This window comes from Rattus norvegicus, chromosome 3 (assembly GCF_036323735.1).
Source record: "Rattus norvegicus strain BN/NHsdMcwi chromosome 3, GRCr8, whole genome shotgun sequence".
Lineage (NCBI taxonomy): Eukaryota > Metazoa > Chordata > Mammalia > Rodentia > Muridae > Rattus > Rattus norvegicus.
Window position 1 is genome coordinate 75,973,899 of NC_086021.1, and position 27,980 is coordinate 76,001,878.

The 27,980-nt window shown below is 38.1% G+C and overlaps 1 protein-coding gene across 7 annotated transcripts in view; it reads right to left on the reverse strand.

The window, feature by feature from the left end:
• The window catches only part of Tlk1 (tousled-like kinase 1), a 106,944-nt gene that overhangs the window by 45,596 nt on the left and 33,368 nt on the right, over window positions 1-27,980 (reverse strand). For 4 of the 7 annotated variants that reach the window (XR_005501858.2, NM_001395018.1, NM_001395019.1 and 1 more), the window contains exons 2-4: window positions 26,070-26,188; window positions 12,552-12,623; window positions 150-225 (exon numbers count right to left, since the gene is read on the reverse strand). Coding sequence is in view for 4 of the 7 variants with exons in the window: in NM_001395018.1 (NP_001381947.1) it covers window positions 150-225; window positions 12,552-12,623; window positions 26,070-26,188 (267 nt within the window). In the remaining 3 variants the exon portion in view is untranslated. Of the gene's footprint in view, window positions 1-149; window positions 226-11,386; window positions 11,455-12,551; window positions 12,624-26,069; window positions 26,189-26,623; window positions 27,361-27,980 lie in introns of those variants that run through there. The other 3 variants (XM_008761899.4, XM_063283624.1, XM_039104855.2) reach the window with 3 other exon arrangements.

Sequence of the window (27,980 nt, forward strand, 5' to 3'; positions counted from 1 at the left end):
ACTAAGCTATTATAATGCAAAGAATACATACTAGATATAAAACTTCTGAACCACAAAGCCATTTATTCAACAGTTACCACCCCAGTTAAAAATCAGAGTAAAGAGTTGTTAAGTATGCACGGTCTCTGAAGAAAGATGTGTCTGCTTACCCTGACTACTTTCATTCTGACTTTCTGCTTTTCTCTTTCTTCCCCTGGATGACTCAGATTGTTTCTTCTCTGGTGTCTAAGGAAAATAAGTTAACAACATTTTAAATTACAGTCTTAATATGCAAAATTATTACTGTCAACATAAAAAACCATCTTACTTTTGAGGCCAAATAAAGCATTCAATAGTGCCCGTAGGATGCAAATTCAATCACTGACATGCAGTTTATTTAGAAGACATAACTGAAATTCACACTTACAGAACTTGGCTTAAGAAAAAACGAGAAATCTGAGAATAATCAGACCTTAATATTCTTAAGTCAGAAGGGAGGAAAATCGACTTTTTCCTTTTTTTTTTAAAACTATTCATATATATTTAGTCTATAAAAAGTAAATTTCAATGAGAAAATAGGGACAGGCAAAAACTGACATATTCAACCCTATCTAAGAGACCATTCACCTGAATGCCTGGCAATTATTATTCAAAAACAATTCTAGTAAAGTCATAGATTATGTTTGGGGGCTGGGGACAGTTTTACCCTGTAACCCAGGTAGATAGCTACCTGTTTCTCTACTCTTGAATGCTGAGAGTAAAGACTTGCACCACCATACCCAGCTGTATCTTTGAACTCCTTATAGATAAACATCCTATCTTCTCCCCACCCCACCCCTAGTATGTTGTTATTACTGGACAAAAATATAACTTAATTCATGGTTTGCACTATTAGTGCTATATAGCAAGATTCAAATGAAATTTAGTTTTGTGCAAACCCAAAGTCCAAATGTTCTTTAAATTCTATTTGAATGCTACATACCCTGGATCAAAATCGTGTAGTTATATACAGGTATTTCAAAACATTACTGTGTATTTAACCATCATACATCACCTGTTAAGTTTTTCACTTTAAAACCAAAGACTTTTCAAAATAAATCCTGTCAATCTACTTTTAGAATACTACAACAAACTAAAAATTCTGATAACATCCTTATGAAGAATCCTAACTGTGTATTAAAATAAAAACAAGTAATAATTTATTCATATTCCAATAATCTATGCCAATAAATGTATATTGGGAGGGGCTCAATATATAATATAACCTTAGTTAGCCTGGAACTTGCTATGTAGACCAAGCTGACCTTGAACTTACTCTGCCTCCTCGAACCCCCCTGCCTCTGTCTCGTTGGGATAAAAAGGTGCCACCTCACCAAGCTTACAACAAGCCTACCACTACAAATAAATCTACCACTCAAGAAATAACAATTTTTCAGAGTAAACTGACACCACACTAAATTTAAAGCACACCAAGGTCCTATCTTTCTACTTTGACTAAACCAATGATAAAAACCATAAAATTTAATTATAAAAGTAATAGTAGAGTCAGCAGTTCTTATTTAGAAGATACCATGTTTTAAATGGTTCACTCCAAGGAACACCCATTTAGATAGGCTAAGAATGCTACATTTCATTGGAGGAAAACAGATTTCTTTAGTACAAACCATTAAAATGCTAACTAACATTCTGGCTATCACAAGAGGGCTGAAGTGAGATTGTGGTATATTATGTACAAATTTGCAAACGTATTTGGGAAAACATTCATTACACAGTTTATTCCATAAGCCTCTTAGCATATTCAATGTCTTTTTTTAAAGACTTAAAGTAGTATTTAGTAAAGGTTTTTTCTTTCTCTCAACACAATTTCTCAGTAGGGGAAATGAAATCACCTTTGGGGAAAGGGCCAGTTCATCTAAAGGAGGTAGAATAGTGGCCGTGATTACAGTAAAGAAGGAAAGCCAAGAGGTTTATCTCAAATGAGATGTGAGTTTGAGAAATGTCAAGGAGGGAAAAAACACGTCTAAAATAATTTTAAACTATAAAGTACAGGGGATCAGAAACTAGTGGTACTGTCCAAGGACTGTATAAAGTGAGTGAGTGAAAGACAGAGACTGCGAAAGCCACAACACACTAGGTTAGCTTGCAAAGTGAACATTGCTACGGGATTAGACCTCCTGCCGTCCTGGGATGTCCTAACATTTCTCCTTGGTGAGAACCTTTCACTTTGTGGACATACGTTGGAGGTGTACGGAATGTAATATTTTAATAAGGCAAGTACCATGAATTCCTGAACAGACTAATAATAAACCCTTGATTCATTATGTACTGCAATTATAATCATTGTCATGTTACACCAGAAATCCATTTACTGCCAGCACTGTAGGAAAGCAGGGACTGGATAAAGAACACTCTTGGAACACAGCACTTGCAGTATACTCAGCACACAAATACACATCAGTCAATTCTTTTATGTCAACAACTACCCTATTAACCACCCCATATGTCCATGTACTTTGCTTCAAAACTTTAATTACGTGTCAAAATGTAAAAGGATTTGTAGCTTCTGCCCTCATAAGCTTACAAGTAATTTATAGGATGTGCAAAACATTGTTTATTTATGGACACACTTAAAACACACTCCCTCCCACAGAACCTACAGTTTAGGCCAACAACCCTAATGCAAAATGTACATAGAATAAATAATCGCAGCAACATTAATATTAAACAAAATAAAAATCCTCAATGAAGGCTACCACTGCCAATTCTCTGAGTCACTCATCTGTACACAGGCCTGTTGGAGGATATGAATTTAGAATTTGGGAGGAAAATGTACAGACACTCACAAAATATTTAATCACTGAAGTGGCTAACCACTGACAAAAAGTTCAGAATGCTAGCTGCAACTTTCAAACTGTTCCACAAACGCCTGAAGGGAGAAATTATTTAAGGAGAAGATGGCTAAGCCAAGGCTCTAACCTACAGATACAGCATTTTGCCACTGTTACCCACACCTGCAAACACAGCATCTTATTTTAACATTAATTCTATTAGCGCTCCTTTGAAGAAGCATATTATGACTATAACAACTACTCATCATACCCAATGGTTTCCTTGAAGCAATCCAAAGACATCAATGACACAATTTTTATATTTTTATAACATGTAAATTTTTCAGAGATCAAATGTTTTCTATAGAACTTTTCAAGTTTATTATTGCTCTTGCTTAACATACTGCTATTTCTCTTTCCTTCTCTACCTTTATCAACTAACCCATTGTAGCTGATCTCAGTAAGGATTGACAGAGAAGGTAGAGTTGAATGTGTTTTAAAGCGAGGTGAAAAGAATACATGATTATAAAAAGCCCAAGAATTCCAAACTACAGTAGAACAGTGGCTAGGAAAGAATGAAGGAAAGATTAGTGCACATAAAACAGTTTAGCTTTACAAATGCCAGTATTGAGACACACTACTCTGACATTTAATGTTTTTTTTTTCTTTTCTTTTCTTTTTTCTTTTTTTTTTTTTTTGGAGCTGAGGACCGAACCCAGGGCCTTGGGCTTGCTAGGCAAGCACACTACCACTGAGCTAAATCCCCAACCCGACATTTAATGTTACAAGACATTTGACTTGATATAGTGCAAACTTACATAGTATTTTCTAGCACTTGAAAATTTGTTTGAAAAACAAAGGCAGATTTTAAAGCACTCTAGAGGTGATACAATTAATGAATGCTATACTTTCATTTGAGTCTTAAGTTAGTGTTTACCAACAAAGGTTTTATAGCTAATCATGTACTTCGTGGTTTAAAGGTGAAACTGGCTTTCTTCAATACAAGTAAATTTAAGTTAAGAAAAAAGAATGCTAGTGCTGTGGCAAAATTAAGGACATATAACATTATGAATCTTATTTCTATAAGCCTCAGATGAGAGAGATCCTTAAAATTACCAGCATAAATACACTGAACAAAGAATTACAAAGTATGAAGACACAGCACATCAATGGAAAGGAGGTTGACAGTGCAGTTTGCTCTTTCTATTAGCTAGGGTCCACGAAGCCTAACTAATAAACAGGCAACAGACATCAGATAAAATCTTAACAAAAATCACTATAGCTAACAAGGCAACATTAATTTCTCTCCAACTAAATTCTTTAAGACTTAAACACTTTAAAACACACAAAAATTATACTAATATTGAGCATCGTTGGTGAAATATTCATCAAGCCAATGATTGACTTGAAAAGTACAATTCACTGCATGTCTGAATGTTTCACACTCACACCAAATTCAAGGATGGTTATTATAATGTAAACAGATGTCATGACAAACTTTTGCCTATAGCTGCTAAAAATACTACAGTATTTTTAATTTTAGTTTTATGTATATGGGTGTTTGGGTTGCACATATGTATATGTAGCATGTGCATACCTGTTACCTGGGAAGGTCACAAAACTGAGATTCCCTAGAACTGAATTACAGATCATCATAAGCTACCGTACATATATGGAAACTAAACATGGTCCTCTATGAGAGCAAAAAGGGTTCTTAACCACTAAGCCATCCAGCTTATCCCACTGTTCAATGATTAACCACATTTTTGAGAATGAGACAGGATAATAACTGAGAAATATCTTTGTTACTTAAAGGCACATATCAAAACATGGATCCTTAAAAAAAAATAGTCAATGCAAACTAATGCCCCTCTCCCCAGAATATTAAATGTGTAAGATAGTCAGTTTTCAGTTTTCAGGGCTGGAAATAACTCAGTTGTTAAGAGCTCTGGCTGCTCTTTCAGAGAACAAGGATTCAATTCCTAGCATCTCCAAAGAGGTTCACAAGTATCTGTAACTCCAGTTCCAGGAGATCTTACAGCCTCTTCAAACCTTTGTAGGCATCAGGTTCACATGTGGTGTGCAGACATACATGTAAACAAACTATACATACATGTTAAATAATAAAAAAATTAAAGAAATATCCTGTTTTTCTCTAAAAATTAGATTAGAATATAGTGAATTCTGTTGTGACTTTTTTTCTTGCTTCTTCATATTTTATTTATAACATTTTTATAAAAACTTATCTTTGCAAAACTCTGACCCCTCACAGGAAATGTTATACTGCTAACTCCAAAATCTACTATAGAAGTTTATATATGTGTTATCTTGAAATCTTATCAAATAAAAAGCTTCTTCTTGCTGTTCTAAAGAAATAAACACTAGCAACTTTGAGTGTATTTATGATGTACTGCTTCTTTTACATGACAGTATCATATTAAAGTGGAGAGCAGCAGGAAGAGATGGGGAGCCACTCACCTCGAATATAGACAGTTCCATTTTTTTAAAGCCTGCACATCTCACGGTCATCATACATGCCCAGCACCAATGGCCACTGAAAGAAAGTCTAATACTGAAGTATACTCTCTCTGAGTTCTAACAACCATGTTACTTGCCATCCTCCCATTCTAACTTAAGTTTTTACTTGGGTCACTTAAAACTGAATTGCCATATGTTAAAAAGAACATACTAGGGGTTGGGGATTTAGCTCAGTGGTAGAGCGCTTGCCTAGGAAGCGCAAGGCCCTGGGTTCGGTCCCCAGCTCTGAAAAAAAGCAAAAAAAAAAAAAAAAAAAGAACATACTAAGTTTCCAATATTAGTGAAGAGTAATTTGGTAATTTAATGTGCCATTTTCTTTTTGTTGTGCATCATAACTGTTTATTGACATTCTCCTTTTTCTTGCTTTCCTTTTAAAACTGCTAAGTAGAATGCACTATAAAACACACCATACACACAAACACACACACACACCACGACACATTATTTCTCTAGGAAGATTTTCTTTTTACTTTATGCATTGACTTTCTGGATGATTTCCTGCATGCATCATGCATGTGCATATAGAGGCCAGAAGAGAGGGTTGGAGCCTCAGGAACTGGAGTTACTGATGATGTGAGCCACCATGTTGGTGCTGGGAACTGAATCTGGGACCTCTGCAAAAGCATCAACTGTTTTTAGTCAGGGAACCATCCAACCGTCTCTAACAATTTTAAGTGTAAATGTGGTGTCAGGGAATATGAATTGCTTCTCCGCCTTTGACAAAGACCAAATGTAGAATATTCACATTCCAAAATTTAACTACAAAGGCTATCAGTCTATACTTAACAATATTAAAATATGAGAACACTCACCACATTTCAGTATCTGTAAACAATAATTAGCACTATTGTAGAATAAGTGTACAGCTCAGCAGTAGAGAATTTGCCTGGTACAAGCTCTAAGTTCAGTTCTCTCTCTCTCTCTCTCTCTCTCTCTCTCTCTCTCTCTCTCTCTCTCTCTGTGTCTGTGTTAAGATTAGTTTTATTTTTCAACCATATATCTATTGGCAATGATTTTCAATAATTTACAAAGTTTTTATTTCTAAACAGTCTCCTTTCCAAATATTACTAATGCCTTAAAAACTCTAGAAGTGATTTTGATGTATCATTGGGTCAAAGATAAAGCTATCTATCTAAAGTTATAATAAATTATGAATTTCCTGTGTAATATGCATTTCATAGTCTCTAAAATTAAGAATGATTCCTAGGCTAAAGAGATGGTTTAACAATTAAAAGTATGGGCTGCTCTTGCAGAGGACCTGGTACCTACGTAGTAGCTCACAGCCATCAGGAATTCCAGTTTCATGGTATCCAATTCCTTCTTCTGGCCTCTCCCAGTACCAGGCATGCCCTTGGTGCACAGACATACATACAGGCAAAGCACCCATACACATAAAATGATTCCACTACTTCTTATACTCTTTTAGTACAGTTAAAAGTCAAAATTGTGCCATAGAGTAGAAAACTAGTTAGGCTATACAAGTTCACTGGGCAGTAGGTTGTCATGGTTACTTGGTTATTTTAGAAAATTAGAAATAAAGGACCATTAGTAAAATATTTCCCATATTTTATTGCTATAGAATGCTTCTTTCTAGTATCTTTAAAACTCTACTAAAGAATAAAACACTGAGAACAAAATTCTCAGCAAATATCAGCTTGAGCACAGAGCCCTTACAATCTAAGCATGTGAAATCAACACCTGTGAGTGCTCTTACTGCAGCCCTTCCTCGGCTGGCATATCTGACAACTGCTACAAATCATCTTAAACCTAAAGACTCTGTACTCCAAATTAGTTTTCAGAAGACTAATTAGGGTGATTATCCAGTAAGCTCCACACCACCTTAGCTATCAAGCTAGAGTTCCCCACACTACTACAGCTGAGAGTATCATTTTGCAATGAAGACAGGTTTTTGAATTACAGTTTCTACCATTAACTTACCATGTGTGTGACTATGGGCAAGTGACACTCTGTGAGCTTGTTTGAACATTTGGTGATTTAAATTTTAATAGTTATAATTCACCTCCATGGTTAATATACTTTAATATGCTTTAATATACTTTTCTTTGCTCTGTTCATGGGTCGATCTTTAGCAAAAGAAATTTCCCTCCCACTATCAGACAGCATTTGGCATTCTGGCTACCACAGTGCAAAAGAGCTGAGGAGTCTTTATTAAATACCCTCACTGATTATATAAGACAGTCTCCTCTGCTTCCCCCCAAATTATCCAGTGTGAAGGGTAAGCCTCACAAACCTTGCTCTGGTTTAAGTGTGTAAGAACTATTTGCAGCTGGCATACTAAGCTTTCACTCACTCATTAATTTTACAAGGAACACTTCATAGGCTGTGTAAAGACAGGATGATTTTTACTGATAATTTATAGGTTATGTATTTAAACCTACATTAAATTTAAATGATCCTACATTTTATTTTAAATTCTTAAAGTGGTAAATACTGGTAAGCTACATTTAAGAAGTTTGTTGGGGGGGTTGGGGATTTGGCTCAGTGGCAGAGCGCTTGCCTAGGAAGCGCAAGGCCCTGGGTTCGGTCCCCAGCTCCGAAAAAAAGAACCAAAAGTTTGTTGGGGTTCTTAACAATACAGAAGAGCTGTAGAACTCAATCTTGACAGCTAGAAGTCTGAAAACTAATTGTTTAGATAAACTTAACACACCTGCATCATTTTAAACAATAGGTAACATGAGCAGCTGAGATGAATGGCATGGATTTGCTGAAGGCAGGGATGTTTACTTATTCTTACTGATCATCTACTAGAATATATCATTCACTATACTAGAATGAACTTTCAAAGAAAACCTCACTTTTTTTTCTTCCATTAAGTTTTGTATTCAATTAGCTTGGTAGTTTTTTCTGCCTGAGAACAACAGTAAACCAACCAGCTCTCTTTTCTCTCTCTCTCTCTCTCTCTCTCTCTCCCCCCCCTCTCACCCCCCCCCACACTTTTATAAAAGGTAGTATTTAACAATTGTTTGGTTGCTAAATAAATGCCTAGAAAACAATTACTTCCAAATTTTTAGAATGTGAAGAATCAATCAGAACTTCCAAAAATACTTCCAGAGGAATCTGGGTGCTGAAACTGAGAAGGGTTTGGGGAGAAGAGCACCAGCCCAGGAGACTGATGAGCATGCCCTTCCCATGTTTACGGAAATGAATACCAATAAGCAACTACAGCACCACCTCTGAATAATGTATGCTGTTGAGATAAGCATAACCATGTCAAGGATCCCAATGACCTGATCCATGTGCAGATGCTGGTGGTGTGTGCACAAAATGTGATACACTTTGAGCCTATACTCTGCTGCAGAGACCTCAACCAAGACTAGCTAAACTTGCCTCTTTAGGTGTATACAATAACTCTACCTCTTCTTTGGCCATATAGAGTAAACCTGCCTCTCCCACTCAGATGTATAAAATAAACACACTGAGTTTCCTGGCTGATGCTGGTACATCTTCGTTGAAGCACACAGCCCACTCAATCCCAACGGTATCATTTTCTTCATTCCCCAGCATCTCTGACAGGTCAAACCCTAACATGTGGAACCAAAACTCTTCTTCCCTTAAGTTGTTCTGGTCAGATATTCTACCACAGTAATAAGCAAACAGTTAATGAAACCCAAACCCATTTGGGTGGGTTACAAATATCAGTATTTATTATTTCAAATTTTTGTCACACGAGTACATACAAATACATATTATCACCAGTGTGACAGCACCATGTGTCATAAAGTCTGGAAGTTCTCCAAAAACTAAAAGAAAGGCATGTGTTAGCAAAGATACAAAGACTCCCTGAAGCCTGTTTCAGAATCGCAGGAGCCCTCAGACTGCACTTCAGGATGTGGTTATGTCCTTACGCCTTTATTAACACCCATGCCAGAGACTTCTGGGTCTTCTGCAGTACAATCTCACTTGTCCACCCGCAACAGACAAACTCAAGATTACCCAGAGTTCAACTTACTAGCATCTCCTCACTTTCCTTCTGCCTTGCCTGGCTGAAAGGTAATACTTTAAATCATCCTAGACTCCTTCCCGTTCCTTCTTTTTCTTAGTAACACCAAATTCTATTCATTCTTCTTTTTGAGTGTAGTGGAATGTAAGAGCTGAAAAAACAAAACCTAAATGCTACAGAACTGCCCTAAGCACTAGGATGCACGCCCTGAGTAGTGATGGTGACTCGTTACTAGAGGAACTGTAGTAGCTCCAAGGCTCTGGGAAGGAGGGTGCACAAGGACTCGATGGTTCAGAAGTCACTGTCAGCCGTCTTCCTCATTCTTGAGATACAGTCTCTCGCTGAACCTGGAGGTCACTGATTGGCTAGACTGCTTGCTCAAGAAACTCTGTCTCTATTCCCTGGAGCTCAAGGAACACGACACCACACTCAAGTTTTTTATGTGAGAATTAAGAATTCAAATTCCTTGTTTTTGCACAGTGCACTTTACTGATGTAACAATTTTCCTACACCCACAAAAGGTTATTATTCTGCAATCCTACATCTCAAAATAAGTCATATGTACATAGATGAACTAAAATAAAAGTATAAATTAGATTCAATCAACCTAATACTGATTATAAGGTGAAAATATGATTCTGGGTGTGTGGACAGAAAACTAGGGAGAGAGTGAGTTAAAACCCTAAGAACTAAAGAGCACATAGATAATGCTCAGGTGGTGAACCAAAGATGGTGTGCACACGTTTCTACTCTAATTTGTAACTAAATGCCAGGAGGAAAAGTTAAAATGACCGAGGTAAGGGTGTGGTTAGATGAGGGCAGCTAATTGAAAGACATACACAAACCTTTCAGTAACAAACCACTATTATTTTAAAAATATATTAGGGTGCTTGAATTTTAACTCAGCAGTAGAGTATCTATCTGTCAAGTAGACAAGACCCTGTTTCCATCCCCAAAATAACAATCAGGAAACATTACAAAAAAAGAACTTAAGTCATGTCAGGAGACAATAGGATACTACCTAGAGTACACTACTCATCGTACTTAGTGCCAAAGAGTACGTCTACCTCACGAACACCTACTCCCAATGCCTTAAGTCACAATCTAGGAACATTAATATTCAGTATGTATAAAATTATTTTCTCAAAGAAACTCATTAATTAAGGTTTCTACTACAGAAATAAAGCCTGAGATTCATTTTCCAGATAAGCAACTTCTGACAAGGAGATGTAGAATAATAAAAGTCACTTCTTTGAATATTAGGGAATATGTACAATTTGAAGAAATGTCATACTGTTCTACTAGGCTTAACTAACAATTTGAAAAATCCCACATACACAATACAGGACAGCAAAAGCCAAATGATTTTTCGAGATTTCCTAATACTGCCCCAATGTCAAAATGTCTACACAAACAAATCTATGTAAAGTAATGCAGCTAGTTAAAATCAATCCAAAAAGATTGCCAGGGCTTTATTTTTTTCGTCTCCCCGAGACAGGGTTTCTCTGTGTAGCCCTGGCTATCCTGGAACTCCCTCTATAGACCAGGCTGGCCTCGAACTCACTGAGTTCCACCAGCCTATGGCCAAGGGCTAAGACTAAAGGTGTGCATCACCACTGCCTGGTAGCCATGGAGTTCTTTAAAGGAAATTTTTATTATCAGATTCATTCCTCTAAAAGAATCCAAATATTTGATCTATAACCTGCGTTGTGAATATTGGTAACTAAGGAAACATAAAAACATTTTATTCCCTATGAAGATCTTATGTAGGGAACCTAACTTTTACTATATTTTGCTGTTTAAAAAAAAACATATAACAAAGGAAAAACATCTAAAGTTTCTTTATTGCTCTTCATAACACAAGATTATGAAAGAACATGTGAAATTACTGATATACTCATCTATGAAAAATATCAAGAATATTCCAAAGTCCAGAAGAAATAAACAAAATATTCTTGATAAGTTGTTTTGCTTTTAACTCCACTTGGTTGAGAACTAAGCTTTTTAAAGGTCTTAGTACATAGGTGCTCATGTGAAAACCTCAACTGTGAACTGATGCTACAGGGTGGCTACCGCTTACCTCAAGGGAACCTACTGCAGATAAAGTCCGTCACTTGCACAGTCCTTTCAGCTGCCTGCCAGTTGTCTCTGTGGAAGGGAAAGCCTGATGAGTGAGAACCTATGCCACACTCCTATGGAGTGTAGGGTGCCTGTACAGCTGCACAAGACTGCCTGCCTACAGCTTTCTAGATTCTCAGAAACACACAGCTAAAAAGAGCCACCTTTGAGTTCCTCTCTCCATTGAACAAGGAAGCCAAATGCAGTAAGAATTCCTAAGTGTTAACACCTAGCAGAAAAAGACTAAAGGAACCCAGTACAAATTTGTTACATTGACAGGAAAAACACAAATACATGCACGCATACATACACACATAAATTGGTTAAAATTAATGGGCAGAACTGCATAACTCGAGGAGAGAAAAGGCTAGACTCACAAAAAGTCACTTTATCAAAACAAGAATGCTAAACCCAAATACATTTGTGTTCACCATTTTTAGAAGACGCCATCAAGGATATCATGCACGGAATGAACCATACCGTGGACCCAAAAGTCCACTTAGAAATACCACCTACTTTCTTGGTGAGGTCAGTAAATGGGTGCTAGCAAGAGGAATTTATCACATTTTTAAAAAAATATGCAAAATGAAAACCACCAGCTTGATTCCACAAGAAATTCTACAAAGAAGAAAGATGTATTTTTATAACTAGAAAAGTACACAAACCCTTATAAAGATCAAACTAAGATGGGAACACTAAAATAATAATTTAAAAACTATGAAATGCAACGTACTTCAAAACCCACATTCATCTTATAAAACCATGAATGGCTGGTCTTCCATTGATAACACCTTTATTTTATTCATGTGTGAATTAAGATATAAAATAAAAAAAAAACCCTGTATGTATTCTTTCTAATGCCAAACATAATCCTTAATCTCAATGTTGTGCTTCATTAAGGCCACCCCCACTCCCTACCATCACCACCTAGAAGAAGAAAAAAAACCAACAAAACAAAACAAACAAACAAACAAAAAAAAAAACACTACATAAAAAATTCTAAAAGAAAATTTTAAAATAGTAACCTTTGGTACCAAAGTTGGGAAGGGGGAGGGAAGAGATGTTCATTTAAAAGACAATTCAAGCTCTTACTTTCCCAGCATAACATGTAAAATGAAATTACTTACCTCTGATTCTTTGTCACTTAGAGATCCTAAGCTTCCAAAACTGTGATTAGAACTTTCATTATTTGTTGAAGCCTGGAAAGATTTTTAAAGGTGAAAATTAGGAGTGATTTTAAAGAAACGTGATACAAGGTATAAAACAATCTTTATTTATATGAAAATCAAGAATGATTTCTCTGATCACGGAAGCTAAGCAAGCAAGGTAACATGTTCTCAATGCTACAAATGTCTACAATACCTGTCATGCTACCAAAACCCTGCTGCTTCAGGATGTAACATGTTCTCAATGCTACAAATGTCTACAATGACCTGTCATGCTACCAAAATCCTGCTGCTTCAGGATGTAACATGTTCTCAATGCTATAAATGTCTTACTTGTATTAGTGACTTTTTTTTTTACAATATCAATTCAAAAGCAAAAGAACTGGGCTATGGCTGAGCAACCAGATCACTAAAGTTCCCAGCCACGTAAGGAGAGCATCATGCATGTGCCTCAGTCATAATGACCGCATTCCGTGCGTGGCTCAGACCCAGCGGCCAATGCAGGCGTCATCCCTGTGCCTCTGCCATCCTAAGAGTCACACGCCTTGCTTTCTTCATAAAAACAAACTGCCTTTTTTTTTTTTTTTTGCTCAGTTTTGACTTAATTAAGAAACTCAACTACTGTGACAATCTTAACTGCTATTCTCAAGTTTCGCCAGTGTCTGGACAATGTACTTTTGAGCAGTGATGAGCAGACACCAGCTCTGTCAGGAGACTGGTGTCTGTTCTCCTTCCCGTACGCTTCCGCAACACTGAGCCTCTTGTGACTCTTGTGGCAGTATCAGCCTCTTGGGTCCATCCCACAGGAGTGCTTGTGAGCACCGTAAGGCTATCAGCATGGAGTGGCAGCTGACACATTACAATTTTTTTTTACTGCTTAGAAAAGTGGTTTCTAGATTCCACAACAGCTATAAAGTAAGGAGAAGTATGTTGAAATAGGGAACCACAAAGAAAAAATTCAGAATTTTGCTTGTCAGTTGTGCCCATGCCTGTCTAGTACCTGATCTGTGTTGAGAGCCAACTCTTAGTTGTCTAAGGTAAGTCTAAAAGACCACAAAGGCAATGCCAGTGGCTGGGCACCCTGTGATGACATAGTTATGTTGTCCTGATAGGTCAACTAGCTGCTATAAAACCATTTTTTAAAAAAGTCAACACTCGGGGTTGGGGATTTAGCTCAGTGGTAGAGCGCTTACCTAGGAAGCGCAAGGCCCTGGGTTCGGTCCCCAGCTCCGAAAAAAAGACCAAAAAAAAAAGAAAAAAAAAAAAGTCAACACTCTCCAAAACACACCCCATCATTCTGACAGAGATAATGGAATCAACAAGTAAGAGACCTCAAAATAGCTACAGATCTATTCAAAAATGACAAGTTGATACACTTGTAAGAAATGATCAGGGGCTGGAGAGATGGCTCAGCGGTTAAGAGCACTGACTGCTCTTCCAGAGGTCCTGAGTTCAAATCCCAGCAACCACATGGTGGCTCACAACCATCTGTAATGGGATCTGGTGCCCTCTTCTGGTGTGTCTGAGGACAGCTGCAGTGTACTTATATATAATAAATAAATAAATCTTTAAAAAAAAAAAAGAAATGATCAAACTGGAATTTCAGCAGAGGAATAAGAACTAGACAAGAGACAGTTTGAACTTCAGAACTGGAAAATCCTACAGGAGTAACAACAGGGTGCAGAAGGACTGAGAGGCTTCCAAGCTAATGAGCAATCCAGCTTACGTGCAATTAGTCCCAGGACACGAGAAGCAGGGGTAAGAAAGAATGAATATTCTGAAACTTCTCCCCAAGCAAGAAGCAAACAAAAAATACACCTAGGACATCAGAGTAAAATATCCGATACGAGAAGACAGAAACAGTTTTGAGAGCTGGAGATAACCCTCAGTGGGCAAAGGTGCTGACCACTAAGCCTGGCAACCTAAGTTCAACCTTCTGACCGCTACACAAGTATTTCTGGCAGTCTGCCTCTCTCTGTCTCTCTCTCTCTGTCTCACGCACAGATATACAAATAAAATTTCGAAAACAGAATCAGTAATAGTTCATCCATGCAAGGATAGAAAATATAAAAAGAAAATGGAAAACTACCCTGGAAACATAAAATGAAAATAGAAGTGAAAATAATAATGATAACAATAGAACAGGAAAAGAAGGGCTAAGAAATGGCTCAGAGGCACACACTGCTGTTGCAGAGCGTAGGATTTACTTCCCAGCACACATGTTGGGTGGGTCAAACCTCCTGCAACTCCAGCTCCACAGGACCCAATGCCCTCTATAAGTACCTGTATTAATGTGCACATAACCACATGATACACATAATTAAAAACAAAAGTAAATATTTTTTAAGAAAAGGAAGAAACCTTTAAATTGGAAGGATGCTTTTACTGAACCATGCAGGCTCAAGGCACATGTAATGAAGATTAAATGCTAGAGATAAAGACAAGGTCCTAAAATGCTTCAGGAGAAGCAATTCATTCACAAGGATCAGACACCAGAATAGTACCAGAGTGACAAGCAGTAACAGAAAACTAAAAAACAATGAAACAAATGGTTTCCAACTTCGAATTCTACAGCCAGATAAATGAACAACAATAACAACAGCAACAGCAACAGCAACAGCAACAGCAGCAGCAACAGCAACAGCAACAGCAACAGCAACAGCAACAGCAGCAGCAACAGCAACAGCAACAGCAACAGCAACAGCAACAGCAGCAGCAACAGCAACAGCAACAGCAACAGCAACAGCAACAGCAACAGCAACAGCAGCAGCAACAGCAACAGCAACAGCAGCAGCAACAGCAACAGCAACGGGAGGAATATATGCAAGGTCTCAAAACATTTACCATGCTCCTTTCCATAGGAAATGCCTGGAGAATATGCCCCACTAAATCAAGGAAATAACCCAAGAGACAGAAGACAGGAGATATAGGGAACAGGAGCTCAAACACAAATCAATTGAAAATGAATACTCAGGGTTAAAGAAAGAGTCTAGGAAAATACACATCCCAGGGGAACAAGGCAGATAGCCTCGGTTAAAGCACATGAATGAAGAACGTCAAGAGAGAGAGTTAAAGAACTAAGGAAAAGAGAGGAAGAGTAATTAGTATTTTACAATGATGTCTGCACCTCTGTTGAGGAGTACATGGATTACAATACTAACCTAGTAAATAACTGTTAGTTGTAGAAAAAATAAAAGCTGGTATGTAATAATGGAGACATTAAGTTCAGCTGTAAATAAAAATATAGTGAAAAATATAAGCACTGAAATACTAACTTAACCATAAATTAAAGTCCTAAGTATTATCAAAATTAGACGAAGGCAGGCCATGAATTTCTGCAAAAGTATTAGACTGGATGATTTAGTAGTTAACTCTTTGTCTTCTACAATACAAAGTCAGTGTGTAATGGATCTGTTGTTGGACTCTGTTTTGCTAATCTCTTTCTACTTTTGTGCTGGTATCGCCTGTCTTAATTTAACTTATTTCTTGGCATTTAAAAGTACGACTCCCCCAGCTTTGTACTGTCCTTAATACCATCTTGATAAGTCACCTAGAATCAGCTGGCCTTGGGTTTATAAGCATATTATCATGCTTGTATCTTTACCTCAGCATGTCTACCTTCACATTTTGATATAAATTTTGAATGTTTATTTTTACCTTCCCTCAAATACTGTAATCTTTAGCGGGTACTGCATTAATGTACAGATGGACTTCTGACGAAGTGACAAGACTGTAATGCTAAGACTTTCCTTCCAATCCTCAGTACTGCAGCTCTCATTCATTCAGGCATTTTTTGGATTTCTCTGTACTTTGCAGCCCTTGGTGAAACTGTCAAGTATCTTGTCAGGTTGACTCTGAAGTATCTTATAATTTTTGTACAGAAAATCTTTTCAAAACCTCTCATTTGTCGATAAGTAAAAACATGACCAATTTTGGAATGGCATATACAGAGGCATGGCCAAGGGCATCCTCCTCATTTGTCGAGGATGCTTTGTGACTCCCTTCTATAACAATCTTGAGTATAATCTATTCCAATACATGTGGAATACACGTGGACAGGGCCACGCTGAGTCGTGTAACCAAGTAAGCTGTGGAAGCAAGCACAATGGGTCACTCTCTATGTACTAGGAGGACAACTTTTGAGCTCTGCTATTTATTTCATGGCTCCTCACTACTATACTGATTATGATGGAGAGTTACCCCGTCCTCTCAGGTGCTTGGATTACAGATATAAACCACAGCATCTGGCTTTAGGTGTTAGGCATTCCTATTTAGGGTCAACAGTCTTAATACAAATTCCTTGGATAGCAAAACTAGCAGTTTCTTCATAAATATTCTTAACTTTACTTCTGTGTCAGAATTAATACATACTTTTCCATATGTTAACAGTACCCTGTGCCATGAAATGGTTTATTAATACTTTTGCTCTTTGGTTTTAAAAAATAAGATTGCAGCTAGGTCTTAAAACATTACATTAAATAACCATATATTCTGGTACTAAATAGAAGTAATCTGTAAGTTCTCTACAGAATATTTTGAAACAGTATGACAGTTTAAGTACCTTATTGTTCCACACTTGTTCTTAATAAAAACAAACTTAGTTACACTGTAAAAGTTATTTTCCTAACCCCAATATAACTCCTTTCTGTAAGGGACTTTTTAATTTTTAAAAATTACTTACTGTACTGACTGGGTCTGTGTGTGAACTTGACACAAGCTGGAGTTATCACAGAGGAACCTCCCTTAAGCAACGCCTCCATGAGACCCAGCTGTGAGGCATTTTCTCAATTAGTGATCAAGTGGGGGAGGGCTCACTGTGGGTGGTGCCATCCCTGGGCTGGTAGTCCTTGGTTCTATCAGAAAGCAAACTGAGCAAGCCAGGGAAAGCAAGCCAGTAAGTAACATCCCTCCATGGCCTCTGCTTCAGCTCCTGCTTCCTGAACTGCTTGAGTTCCAGTTCGGACTTCCTGTGGTGATGAACAGCAAGCAATGTGGAAGTGTAAGCTTTCCTCCCCAACTTCCTTCTTGGCCATGACATTTGTGCAGGAGTAGAAACCCTGACTAAGACACTTACACATTTGTTTGTACTTAATGCAACATATTTGTGGGCGCATTGCAGTGACTCAATACATACCAGTCAAATTAGGGTAGCTGTCACTTCCAGCTCTTGATCACCTACTCCAGCAACTTTCTCACAGTTCCATACAAAGTACAAAGGGGATGCCTGCAAGTCCTTCCCAGCCCATCATTCCCTCTTCTCTCTTGCCGTCCTTACTTTAGTAATACTACTAGAGATATTTGAGAAGTTTGTTTCCACATAGCAGAGAGCATGTGATACCTGTTCTGCATCTGGCTTATTTCACCTGAACAGTGTCCTTCCTCTAGTGCTGCCAGTTGACACAGTGACAAATGTTCATCTTTTTAAATGCCTATATATGTGTGCCAGCTTATTGTTATGTACATCTAAATGTTCAGAAGAAAGCATTGGATTCTCTGACACTAGACTTATAGGCAGTTGTGAGCCACCATGTGGGTACTCAGAACCCAACCCAGGTCCTCTAGTTCTCTTAACCACTGAGCCATTTATTTTCATTTAAGTGGACGAGTGGTGAATGCATATCTTTGTTTTGTACTGTGTGTGCAGTCCCCATGGAAGCCAGAAGATGGTATCAGATCTTCTTGAAGTAAAATTACACATGATTGTAAACAGCCATGCCCAAGTGTAGGAACTGAACCTGGGTCCTCTGGAAGAGTAGCTAGGGTTCTTAACCACTGAGCCATCTCTCTAGCCCTGAGAGTTCAAGAGTTTATTATTGAAAAATACTTCTTTGTATTTTTTTAATCTCTGATATACTGACTTCATTTCCTTTGGGTCTATCCTGTAGACTGAGTTTTTCTGCACAATCTCCTATGATTCTACATAATGGCCATCCTAATTTGCATCCCTATAGGCAGCGACTAGGACTTTCTCTTTGTTCCCATCACTGCCTGCATGTTACTTTTGCTATTTTGGCAATAGCCATTCTAATGAGGGTAAGATCCCCTCACAGTTCTGACTTGCATGTCCATGACTGATGCATAGTTCTGTAAAACTTTCACTGCCACATCTGCCAAGACTTTGAAGAATAATAACTAGCAGGTACAGTTTTTTAAGCTGAAACTACTAAAACTAAATTTTTAAAGTATTGGCTTCCTCATTTAAAGTATTAGCCTTCACATTTTAAGTCCTCTTGGATGGGAAAATCAACTCTCAAAGTTGTCCTCTGGCTTTCCCACATGTACGCCACAGCAGTTATGCACACACTCACACTTAAGATTTAAAAATAAGGGGCTGGGGATTTAGCTCAGTGGTAGAGCGCTTACCTAGGAAGCGCAAGCCCTGGGTTCGGTCCCCAGCTCCGAAAAAAAGAACCAAAAAAAAAAAAAAAAAAGATTTAAAAATAAAAGGAAATTACTTGTTAAATCCTTATGAGCTAATAAGCATAAATCAGGCCATAAAATATTAAAGAGGACCACCATATCCTATTCCATAAAATCCTATTGGGAATATCTGCAGGAGACTAAGGAACATCAAACAGAGTTTCACTGGAATGTAACCGGCCATACACACTGAATGACACTTGGTCTATGACTACTTGAGTGCTACGACAGAGTTAAATAAAGCATTTATGGCAGAATTCATATAACATTAACTACTCGGCCCTGTACAAAAGTTATCCAACTACAAGTACACAGACCCTGTGAAAACTTAGGGGTGTGTGTGGAAGAGCTGAACGCAGTGCTGTGCTTCACCAACAGATGCCCCCACCTAACCATGCTGATCGAATATAAATTGACTCCTGAAAAAGCACTATCTCAATTTTTTAAATTCAGAACCTAAGTTTATGACATAAAACACAATTAACACTTCCTATCTTAGGTACTCAATCTCCACTCTGATTCTGGGTAGTCAGGCATCAGAGGTTATTTTGTTTTGTGCTGCCTTACAAATGGTGGGACTGTAAGTTAGCCTATGTACTACAGACATTCTAAAGATCATTCCTACACTCCTGACCCATGTCCAACACAAGAGAAACCACAAAAGCAACATAAAACCAATCGACTCTTGCCCCAGTCAACCTTTCCTAGTGGGGAGACCCTTTAGTGCAGTTCCTAATGCTGCGGTGACCTCCAGCCATAAAATTATTTTCATTACTTCATAACTGTAATTTGGCTACTGTTATGGACTAGAATGAGAATATTTTGGAGAAAGAGGTTTGCCACTGGGGCGATCCACGGACTGAGTGCTGCTGCCTTGGAGCTTAGGCTCTCAGAGTGGCATAAGCACAGGGTGTTGGTCAAGGTGTTGCTTCATGATTAAGAACACCATAATCAGAAGGGAAACAGTTCTGTCAGCCAAGGTGGCCAGCTGCCCTGCCATCATCCAAGTCTCATCTTCTCAGCCTCAGAACCATTCTGTGAATTGTCCCACAGTCTACAAAATCTTTTCCCTTCCGTAAGACAGCTAAAACTGGACTCCTTTTCTGTAAATAAAAGCTAGTAACTGGTATAAAATATAAACCATTTCAAAATGGTTTAGCAAGAAATCTGGAGTGGACAAAAGAAGAAAATGAAATCACCAATTCAGACAAGCTGACTTGTTCATCTTAGCATTTAACTAGTATTTTTCACTAGTACTAGTTCTAGACAAATTGTAAAAAGAACTGGGTTTTGGTTCCCACCCTCACTCTCAATAGGCACTGATATTCTCAGCCCTGCTAGCTGCAGCTACTGTTGTGTTCTTAGTTCTCAACTAATTCCAAACAGGAAACTCAGCAGCTTAGATCTCAGTCTGCGCCTATAAAAAGAATAGCCTGCTATATGCTCCCATTTCCTTAGATGTCTTCAGTTCACTGACATACTACCTCAAAATAGCCATCAACTGCTGCCCACAGAGGTGCAGGCTCTAGGGAGCTCCTAGCACTAGGGAGGTAGAAGCAGGTGGATCTCTGTAAGATCAAGGCCTGGTCTATAGAGCTAGTTCCAGGACAACCAAGGCCACACAGAGAAACCCTGTCACAGAACAACAGAAAGGAAGAGAAGGGGAGGAGAAGAGGGGGGAGGGGAGGGGAGATGGGGAAGGGGGGAGGGGAAAGGAGGAAGAGAGAAGAAGGAAGGGGGAAGGCAGAAGGGAGAAGAGGAAGAGGAAGAGCAGAGAAGAGAAAAAGTATCCATCAGGCTAATGGATTTTGTTAGAATATTTCATATTTTAACAGAATTTTTTGAAATGAGGGTTTAATTTACAAAATATTCTAACAACCCCTATTAACTAGATGATAAATGGGTAAAACCTATATACAAGTTAGCAGCTATGCCTACTCTGCTCTGGCTATTATTAGAATGACTATAAGATATCTGAGGCAGATATATCATTCTGTCTGCAAACCAGGAATATTAAATGAAACCTTACATATGGAGTACTTTGAAATGTATGCTGAGGATGCTGGGCAGACAGCTTAAATGTAGATAAATTGACTACCATGTGAAAGATCCTGGATTCCCTGTGCACATACACATATGAAATATACAACTTTGGTTTTTATTCTCATCTAATATCATCAGCTTGGAGAAAGGGGATATTAGTAAACATACACTGGCACTACTTTTGTCTCCAGACAGCTTGCTAGCTCTGGCCACCAGGAATAGAAAGAATACATGAGCAGGTTTAGAAGGCTGTATGATTTTGTGCTAACCCCAGATGCAATTCAAATATTTTCCCTAACACTTTCTAGGATAAAGTCAAGTCTCAAAACAAATTTTTTGGGCTGGGCAAATAGTTAAAGGGTAGAGTGCTTGCCTAGCATGTACAAGGCCCTAGCTTTAATATCCAGCACTAGGGAAGGAAAATTAACTACAAAACAAATACAAATTAACTACAAAACCCTAAATAAACTTAATTTCCACTTTTCCGCAAATCAGATTAGAATCAGGCATACTATTTTGATTTCTATTTTTTTTTAGTTTAAAAAATTATTTGTATTTTATTTAATATGTAGGTGTGTTTTGCCTGCACATATGTCTATGTATCACTTGCATGCCTGTTCACAGAAGAAGGCATCGGAACCCCTAGTACTGGAATTACAGACTGTTATGAGCCACCATGTATATGAGCTAGGAATCAAACCTAGGCCCTCTGGAGAACAGCTGGTACTTTTAACCACTGAGCCATCTCCAGCCCGGTTCTGAACTCTTAAGTTATTTCAACCCCCAAATTAAAATATGCAAATTCTTTTGGTCCTCAACATTGGTCTAATAGAAAATAAATAATTAAAATGTGACGGAATAAAGGATGCTTGAGTACTCCAAATTTGTATTTTGGCAATCATGTAATCAGAAAAACACTCTCAAGATGCTGCCTTGTCTAAAACAGCATTGCCAGAGTCTGATGACAGAAGGGTCATGGGATGAAACAAGGTCAACTGCATGTTTAATAGAAAAGACAGGAACCCTGCCTGCTTAAGAAACTAGCTTGACAGGGCTGGGGATTTAGCTCAGTGGTAGAGCACTTACCTAGGAAGCGCAAGGCCCTGGGTTCGGTCCCCAGCTCCGAAAAAAAGAACCAAAAAAAAAAAAAAAAAAGAAAAAAGAAACTAGCTTGACAGACTAAAGTTTAAGTGTGATGGAAAATAGAGGGAGAAGCATAAAATTGGGCCACAAGAAAGGTAGCATTAAAACTTGGGAAGTATGTGAGACCACTGAAGAGTTTCATTAAAAAAAAAAAAAAAAGATGTATTTATTTATTATATATAAGTACACTGTAGCTGTCTTCAGACACACCAGAAGAGGGCATCAGATCCCATTACAGATGGTTGTGAGCCACCATGTGGTTGCTGGGAATTGAACTCAGGACCTCTGGAAGAGCAGTGAGCGCTCTTAACCACTGAGACATCTCTCCAGCCCCCATTGAAGAGTTTCTAAGGACAGTATGCAATCAGATGTGCCTTCCAGAAAACCCACCAAACTAGGAAAATGACATTGTAAGTGCACACATTCCACACTCTCTACGCCTATGGGGATAATTCAACAGTACAATAAATGATGTGTGACATAGCTCACTCCTTTCCCGTTCCTTAAGAGGGTGGCTGTGAGGTAGAGGCAATAGTTGCAATGGTTAATAAAGAAAAGTAGAGGCAGAGGGACACTGAGCTATAAAAGTGACTCAGCTCACAACTGACAAGGAAATTGAATCTGAGCCTGTTCTTTTGGCCAAACCTATGGTAAAGAATGTCAATCCCGAGGAATTTGACAACCGACATGAACTGCTCTTCTCCCTTCAGTATTACGTACATAGGAACGCTGAGCGACCGCTTTTGGTAAAACTAGCAGAGCTACTAAGTTCAACAAGAGCCATGAGCAAAACTCAACTGTACTGTTTATTCAACAGCAACGAACACCCAAAATGAGTGAAGAGGACAAGTCCATTAAAAGACAATAAACAAAACAAAACTCAGTAACTTTATTCTACTGTGAGAAAGAAAAACTCAGAAGTTCAAATGAATGAAAGAGTTATACACCAAAAGCCATAAGCATCATTGAAAGAAAAAAGACCTAAACAGATGTAAAGATATGTGTGCCGTAGACTCGACAACTTACCAAGTATTAACAGACGTAAAGATATTTGTGCCGTAGAGTCGACAACTTACTAAGGCTCCAATACTTACAACAACCTACACATTTACCTGAGACTCCTACTAAGACGCCAATTGTTTTTTGTTTGTTTTTGTTTCTTTTAGAAGGTGACCCTCTGGTTTTAAAAGTCATACTGAAATAAAGAGACTCAGGATAGTGAAAATAATCTTAAACAAGAATTGAGTAGGCAAAAGCACACTTCCAGTTTTAAAATGTATCACTAACTACACTCAAGTGTGGTACTATGTTGAGGACAAAGGTATAGATCAGCAGAGAACTCAAGTGTAGAGAGGTAAACTCACGCATTTAGGACTAGTGAGTAAACAGCTAGATAAGCACAGGTACACACGCTGTGCTCATGTGCTCCAAACCTCTTTCTGGGCTTACTTTATGACCAGGGAAAACATCTTAAAGAGAATTATTTGTTTTGGCTTAAGGGTTCATCACATGACCCCATGCATTTGGTGATAGCCTCACAGAGGAAACATGAAGAGACAGCGGAAAGCAGAGAGGGAAAGGGGCAGAGGAACTGGTAACTCTGCTTTCAAAGGCTCGCCCTCTAGTATCTCATTCCTCCAGCTAAGTGAATCTCATCTCCTCAATCTCCTAAATAGCACCACCGTCTGGGACCAAGTGTTCAGCACATGAGCCTATGAGGGATATAATACATTCACCCCTCAACAATGTCTGGGGAAAAAAAGTCTACACTATGTGACATAATGTGCAAGTTTCTCAGATACAATACCCAAAGAATGGGAGAAACTTCTATAACTTTTTTTTTTTTTTTTTTCGGGCCTGGGGACCAAACCCAGGGCCTTGGGCTTGCTAGGCAAACACTCTACCACTGAGCTAAATCCCCAACCGGGAGAAACCTCTGTAAATCATTCATTGTACAAGGTCTATCCATCATATATGAAAACCTTTGTAACTCAAGATTTAAAAGCAACCAGACTTAAAAACAGGCAAAGGATTTGACTAGATACTCCATCAAAGACATCAATGGTAATTAGGTATATGGGGAAAAGTTCAGCATCACTAGTCAACAGGGAAATGTAAATCAGAACACTATTGGTATTGGTATTAACCAGAATTCTATACTAGAAGAGATAGTAACCAAATCCTGACAAGGATGGAGAAACTCTATTTCCTGTACACTGCTGAGAGGACAAAGAACACTTAGAAAACAATCTGGCAGTTTCTCAAAGTAAGAAACACAAAATTACCCCCAAGAAGGATAAAGGATGATTTAACACACACTAATCAGAAGATGTAATGCAGCACCATTACACACTCACACATTACAAATCACAGCTGTCTCAACAGATGTGCAAAAAGTCTTTGGACAAAGTTCAACATCCTTTCAAGACCAACACTGAAGAAACTAGCAGCAAAGGGATCAAACCATAGCATTATAAAGGCTGATGGCCAAACATTATACTGAAGGAGAAAAGACGAAGAAAGAAGTCTTTCCTCTAAAATCAGTACCAAGTCGGGCTTCTACTACTTCACTCTCGTTCAGTATGGTACTTGAATTATTAGCCAGTCAGAAGACAGGAGCAAGAAACAAAGGGGCCATGATAGGAAAGGAATTCGCTCTAATCATCACTTTTTAGAGATAATATGTTTCCATTCTTAAAGGGACTATTAAGGCCTCCAGAAAGCTCTTAGATTTGATAGACTTTGAGCAAAGTATTAGGATACATGTTCTACATACAAAAATCAGTAGCTTTCCTATATATCAACAAATACTGAAAAGGAAATTCATGATGGGATACCAGGATGTAAGATTTAAAACAGTGTGTGTGCGCATGCAGATTGAGAGATACATAAATTATAGACAGATACTTAACCAAGGAAATGAAAACCTTAAAACATTATAGAGACAAATTGGGAGTCACGACAGGATAGAGCCAAGGACTAGTATAATATTGTAAAAAATGCTTTAATTACCAAACACAATCTATAGAGTCAACATAGTCCTCCATCAAAAGCCAAGTACATTCTTCACAGAAACAGAAAAAGAAATGCTCAACTCACATAGAAATATTAATGACATCAAGTAGCCAAAGAAACCCTGATGGGGGGGGGGGGAGCAAGGCTGGAGGTATCACAGTATCTGATTTGGAATATATACCACAGATCTGTAACAGATAGATACAACATGCTACTAACACGCACAGATCAACACAACAGAAAATACAGAAACTCACATGGGTCCAGCTAAGTGATCTTCAACAAAAGTGCTAAAAATTCATGTTGGAGAGAAAAACAATCTATTCAAACTTGGTGGGAAACTAGGTCCTTTTCTCTCAGTTCAAAACTCAGTTCAAAATAGAGCAAAGAATTCCACGTAAGACCTCACACTTAGAAACTGCTACAGGTAAAGCAGGGCACACTTCCATATGTACAGGCACAGGCAAGGACCTTTTGGTGAAGAAATAATAGCAAGAATTGCCAAACACAACTGCATAAACACAGAGATCTTCTGCAGAGCAAATAAAAAGAAATCAGGTTTCTAAATACTAACTTCTACACAATATAAAAATCACAAAAAGTAATAGTTTGCCATTAAGTATGCATATAGGGCTCCTGCACAAGAGATACTGTTGTTTTAGTGTTTTGCATTGTGGGGGTGGACGCATATATTATAATGGTCAGTGTGGACAATCTGTGAGACCTGGTTCTCTCCTTCCAACATGAGTCCTGGGGCTTGAACTCTGATCGTCAAGCCATCTCAACAGCCCTACCAAGTATGTTCTAGACCACTTAACACAAAGTAAGGACTTGAAATGAGATTCAAATTTTACTTACTTTCGCTCCAACACTGCAACTCCCAGTACTCCCAGTGCTCCCAGTAGCAACTCCAGTAAATCTCGCTTCCAATAATTCTTGCCTTCTTGGATCCAGACTGTGAAGTTCATCCATTGCACCTATTAAGAGAAAAAACAAACAAACAAACAAACACACACACATGTGTATATGCATACATACACATATGTATATTAAATAGTGAGACTATAATACAAAATTTACAAATGAACACTCTAAACAGACCAAGAAACTACAACTTTTTTAAAATATGCACCCCATTTAACAAAACTTCTTATATAGATTTATACTTTTGACCATAGCCCAAAGTACACTCATTTCAGTATGCATACCCATAAGCAAGACAGCACAGTAACACATACACATAACTAAAAGATGTTCCACAAAACACTTGGCTACTACAGAACTAACAGAGTCCTACAAGTCAAGTGTTGTTGCACATACCTACAACCCTAACACTAAGGAGGCTACGGCAGGAAAATCACAAGTTCAAGGCTAGCCCAGGCTACACAAAGAACTCTCCACGGGTTACTTACATGTAGAGGGATTTTAATCCAGCAACATGGCTGTTCTGGCAAGGGATCACATGCAAAGACCTTCTAGGTCTATGTGATCTAGCTGGAATACAGACATGTCCTTAGCACACACCTTTAATCCCTCTGGCTGAAATAGACACGCCCTTAGTACACCTTTATTCCCAAACAATGAAGGTAAAGTCAGTTTGTAGAAGGAAGCAGCATGTTTGAGAGTGACTTCTAATTGAGGGGCAGACAAAGTGACAAATCAGAGAAAGATTTGACAGAATGAGTCAGAGATAGGATATGCCCAACTCTCATAAGAACAGCACAGAAAAAGAGGCGGCTTAAGAGAGCAGCAGGAAAGGGATTGGGGGAAAGGGGGAAATTTTACCACACACATTTACAGAGGCAGGTTGTAGGTAAAGACAGAACGAGCCAGAGAATGAGATTAGAACAGACTGCATCAAATTAGAGACCAAGCAGAGTAATTCAGTCAGAAACAGAGACAAGCCAGTTTGAATCAATCATCATGGAGAAGAGTTTGGGCCAAAACAGCTGAGTTGAGCCAGCCAGAGCTCAGAAAGAGTGGACTTACTCAGGACTAAGCCTCCAAGACAAACACTTACATCTGGAGAATACTACAGTTATATACCTCATCTCAAAAACATAAGAAAAAAGAAGAGTCCTATGCAATGTCAACTCTAATCTAATGCAATAAGAGGTGGGAAGAACACATGAATTGTGAGTCTAAGTGAACTATAAGGGAACACCTCCTAGCATACATGCGGGTTTAGGGTCAATCCTCAGTGCCTTGAAAAAGGGAGAAATTTATATTATATATCTTACAATAAAACATTTTAATTTTTAAAAATTAATGAATTGAACTCCATCAAAAATTTAAAGAATAGTACAAAAGACATTTCAAATGAAAAGAGAAGCAAAAGACTAGGAGAAAATGTTTCTAAAGCAATCTGAGTTTCCATACCTCTCTTTTGGTCTAACAACTGGTGTCATTAACGCAACAGGCACCAGGAAGATAAAAACAACAGGTCCTGTTTTGTCCAGGACCAGACAGCAATAACAAGGTGCTTTACTTCCTGCAGATCTTGCATATGTAGTTTCTTCTAGGATGTAAACTTTCCCATATATATATATATATATATATATATATATATATATATATATATATATATATATATCTGAAGGGGGAGCATTAAACTAAAAAATGTCTCTCATTTTAACATTTCTAACACTTTCAAAGACTTTTAAAAGAAGGAATACACGTGAATGTAGGTTGATGTCATTATGCAGGTGAGGGCAGGTACAGGACAGAACAAGGCCTGTCATTGGATGAGAAGGAAGGATGGGTGGGAGA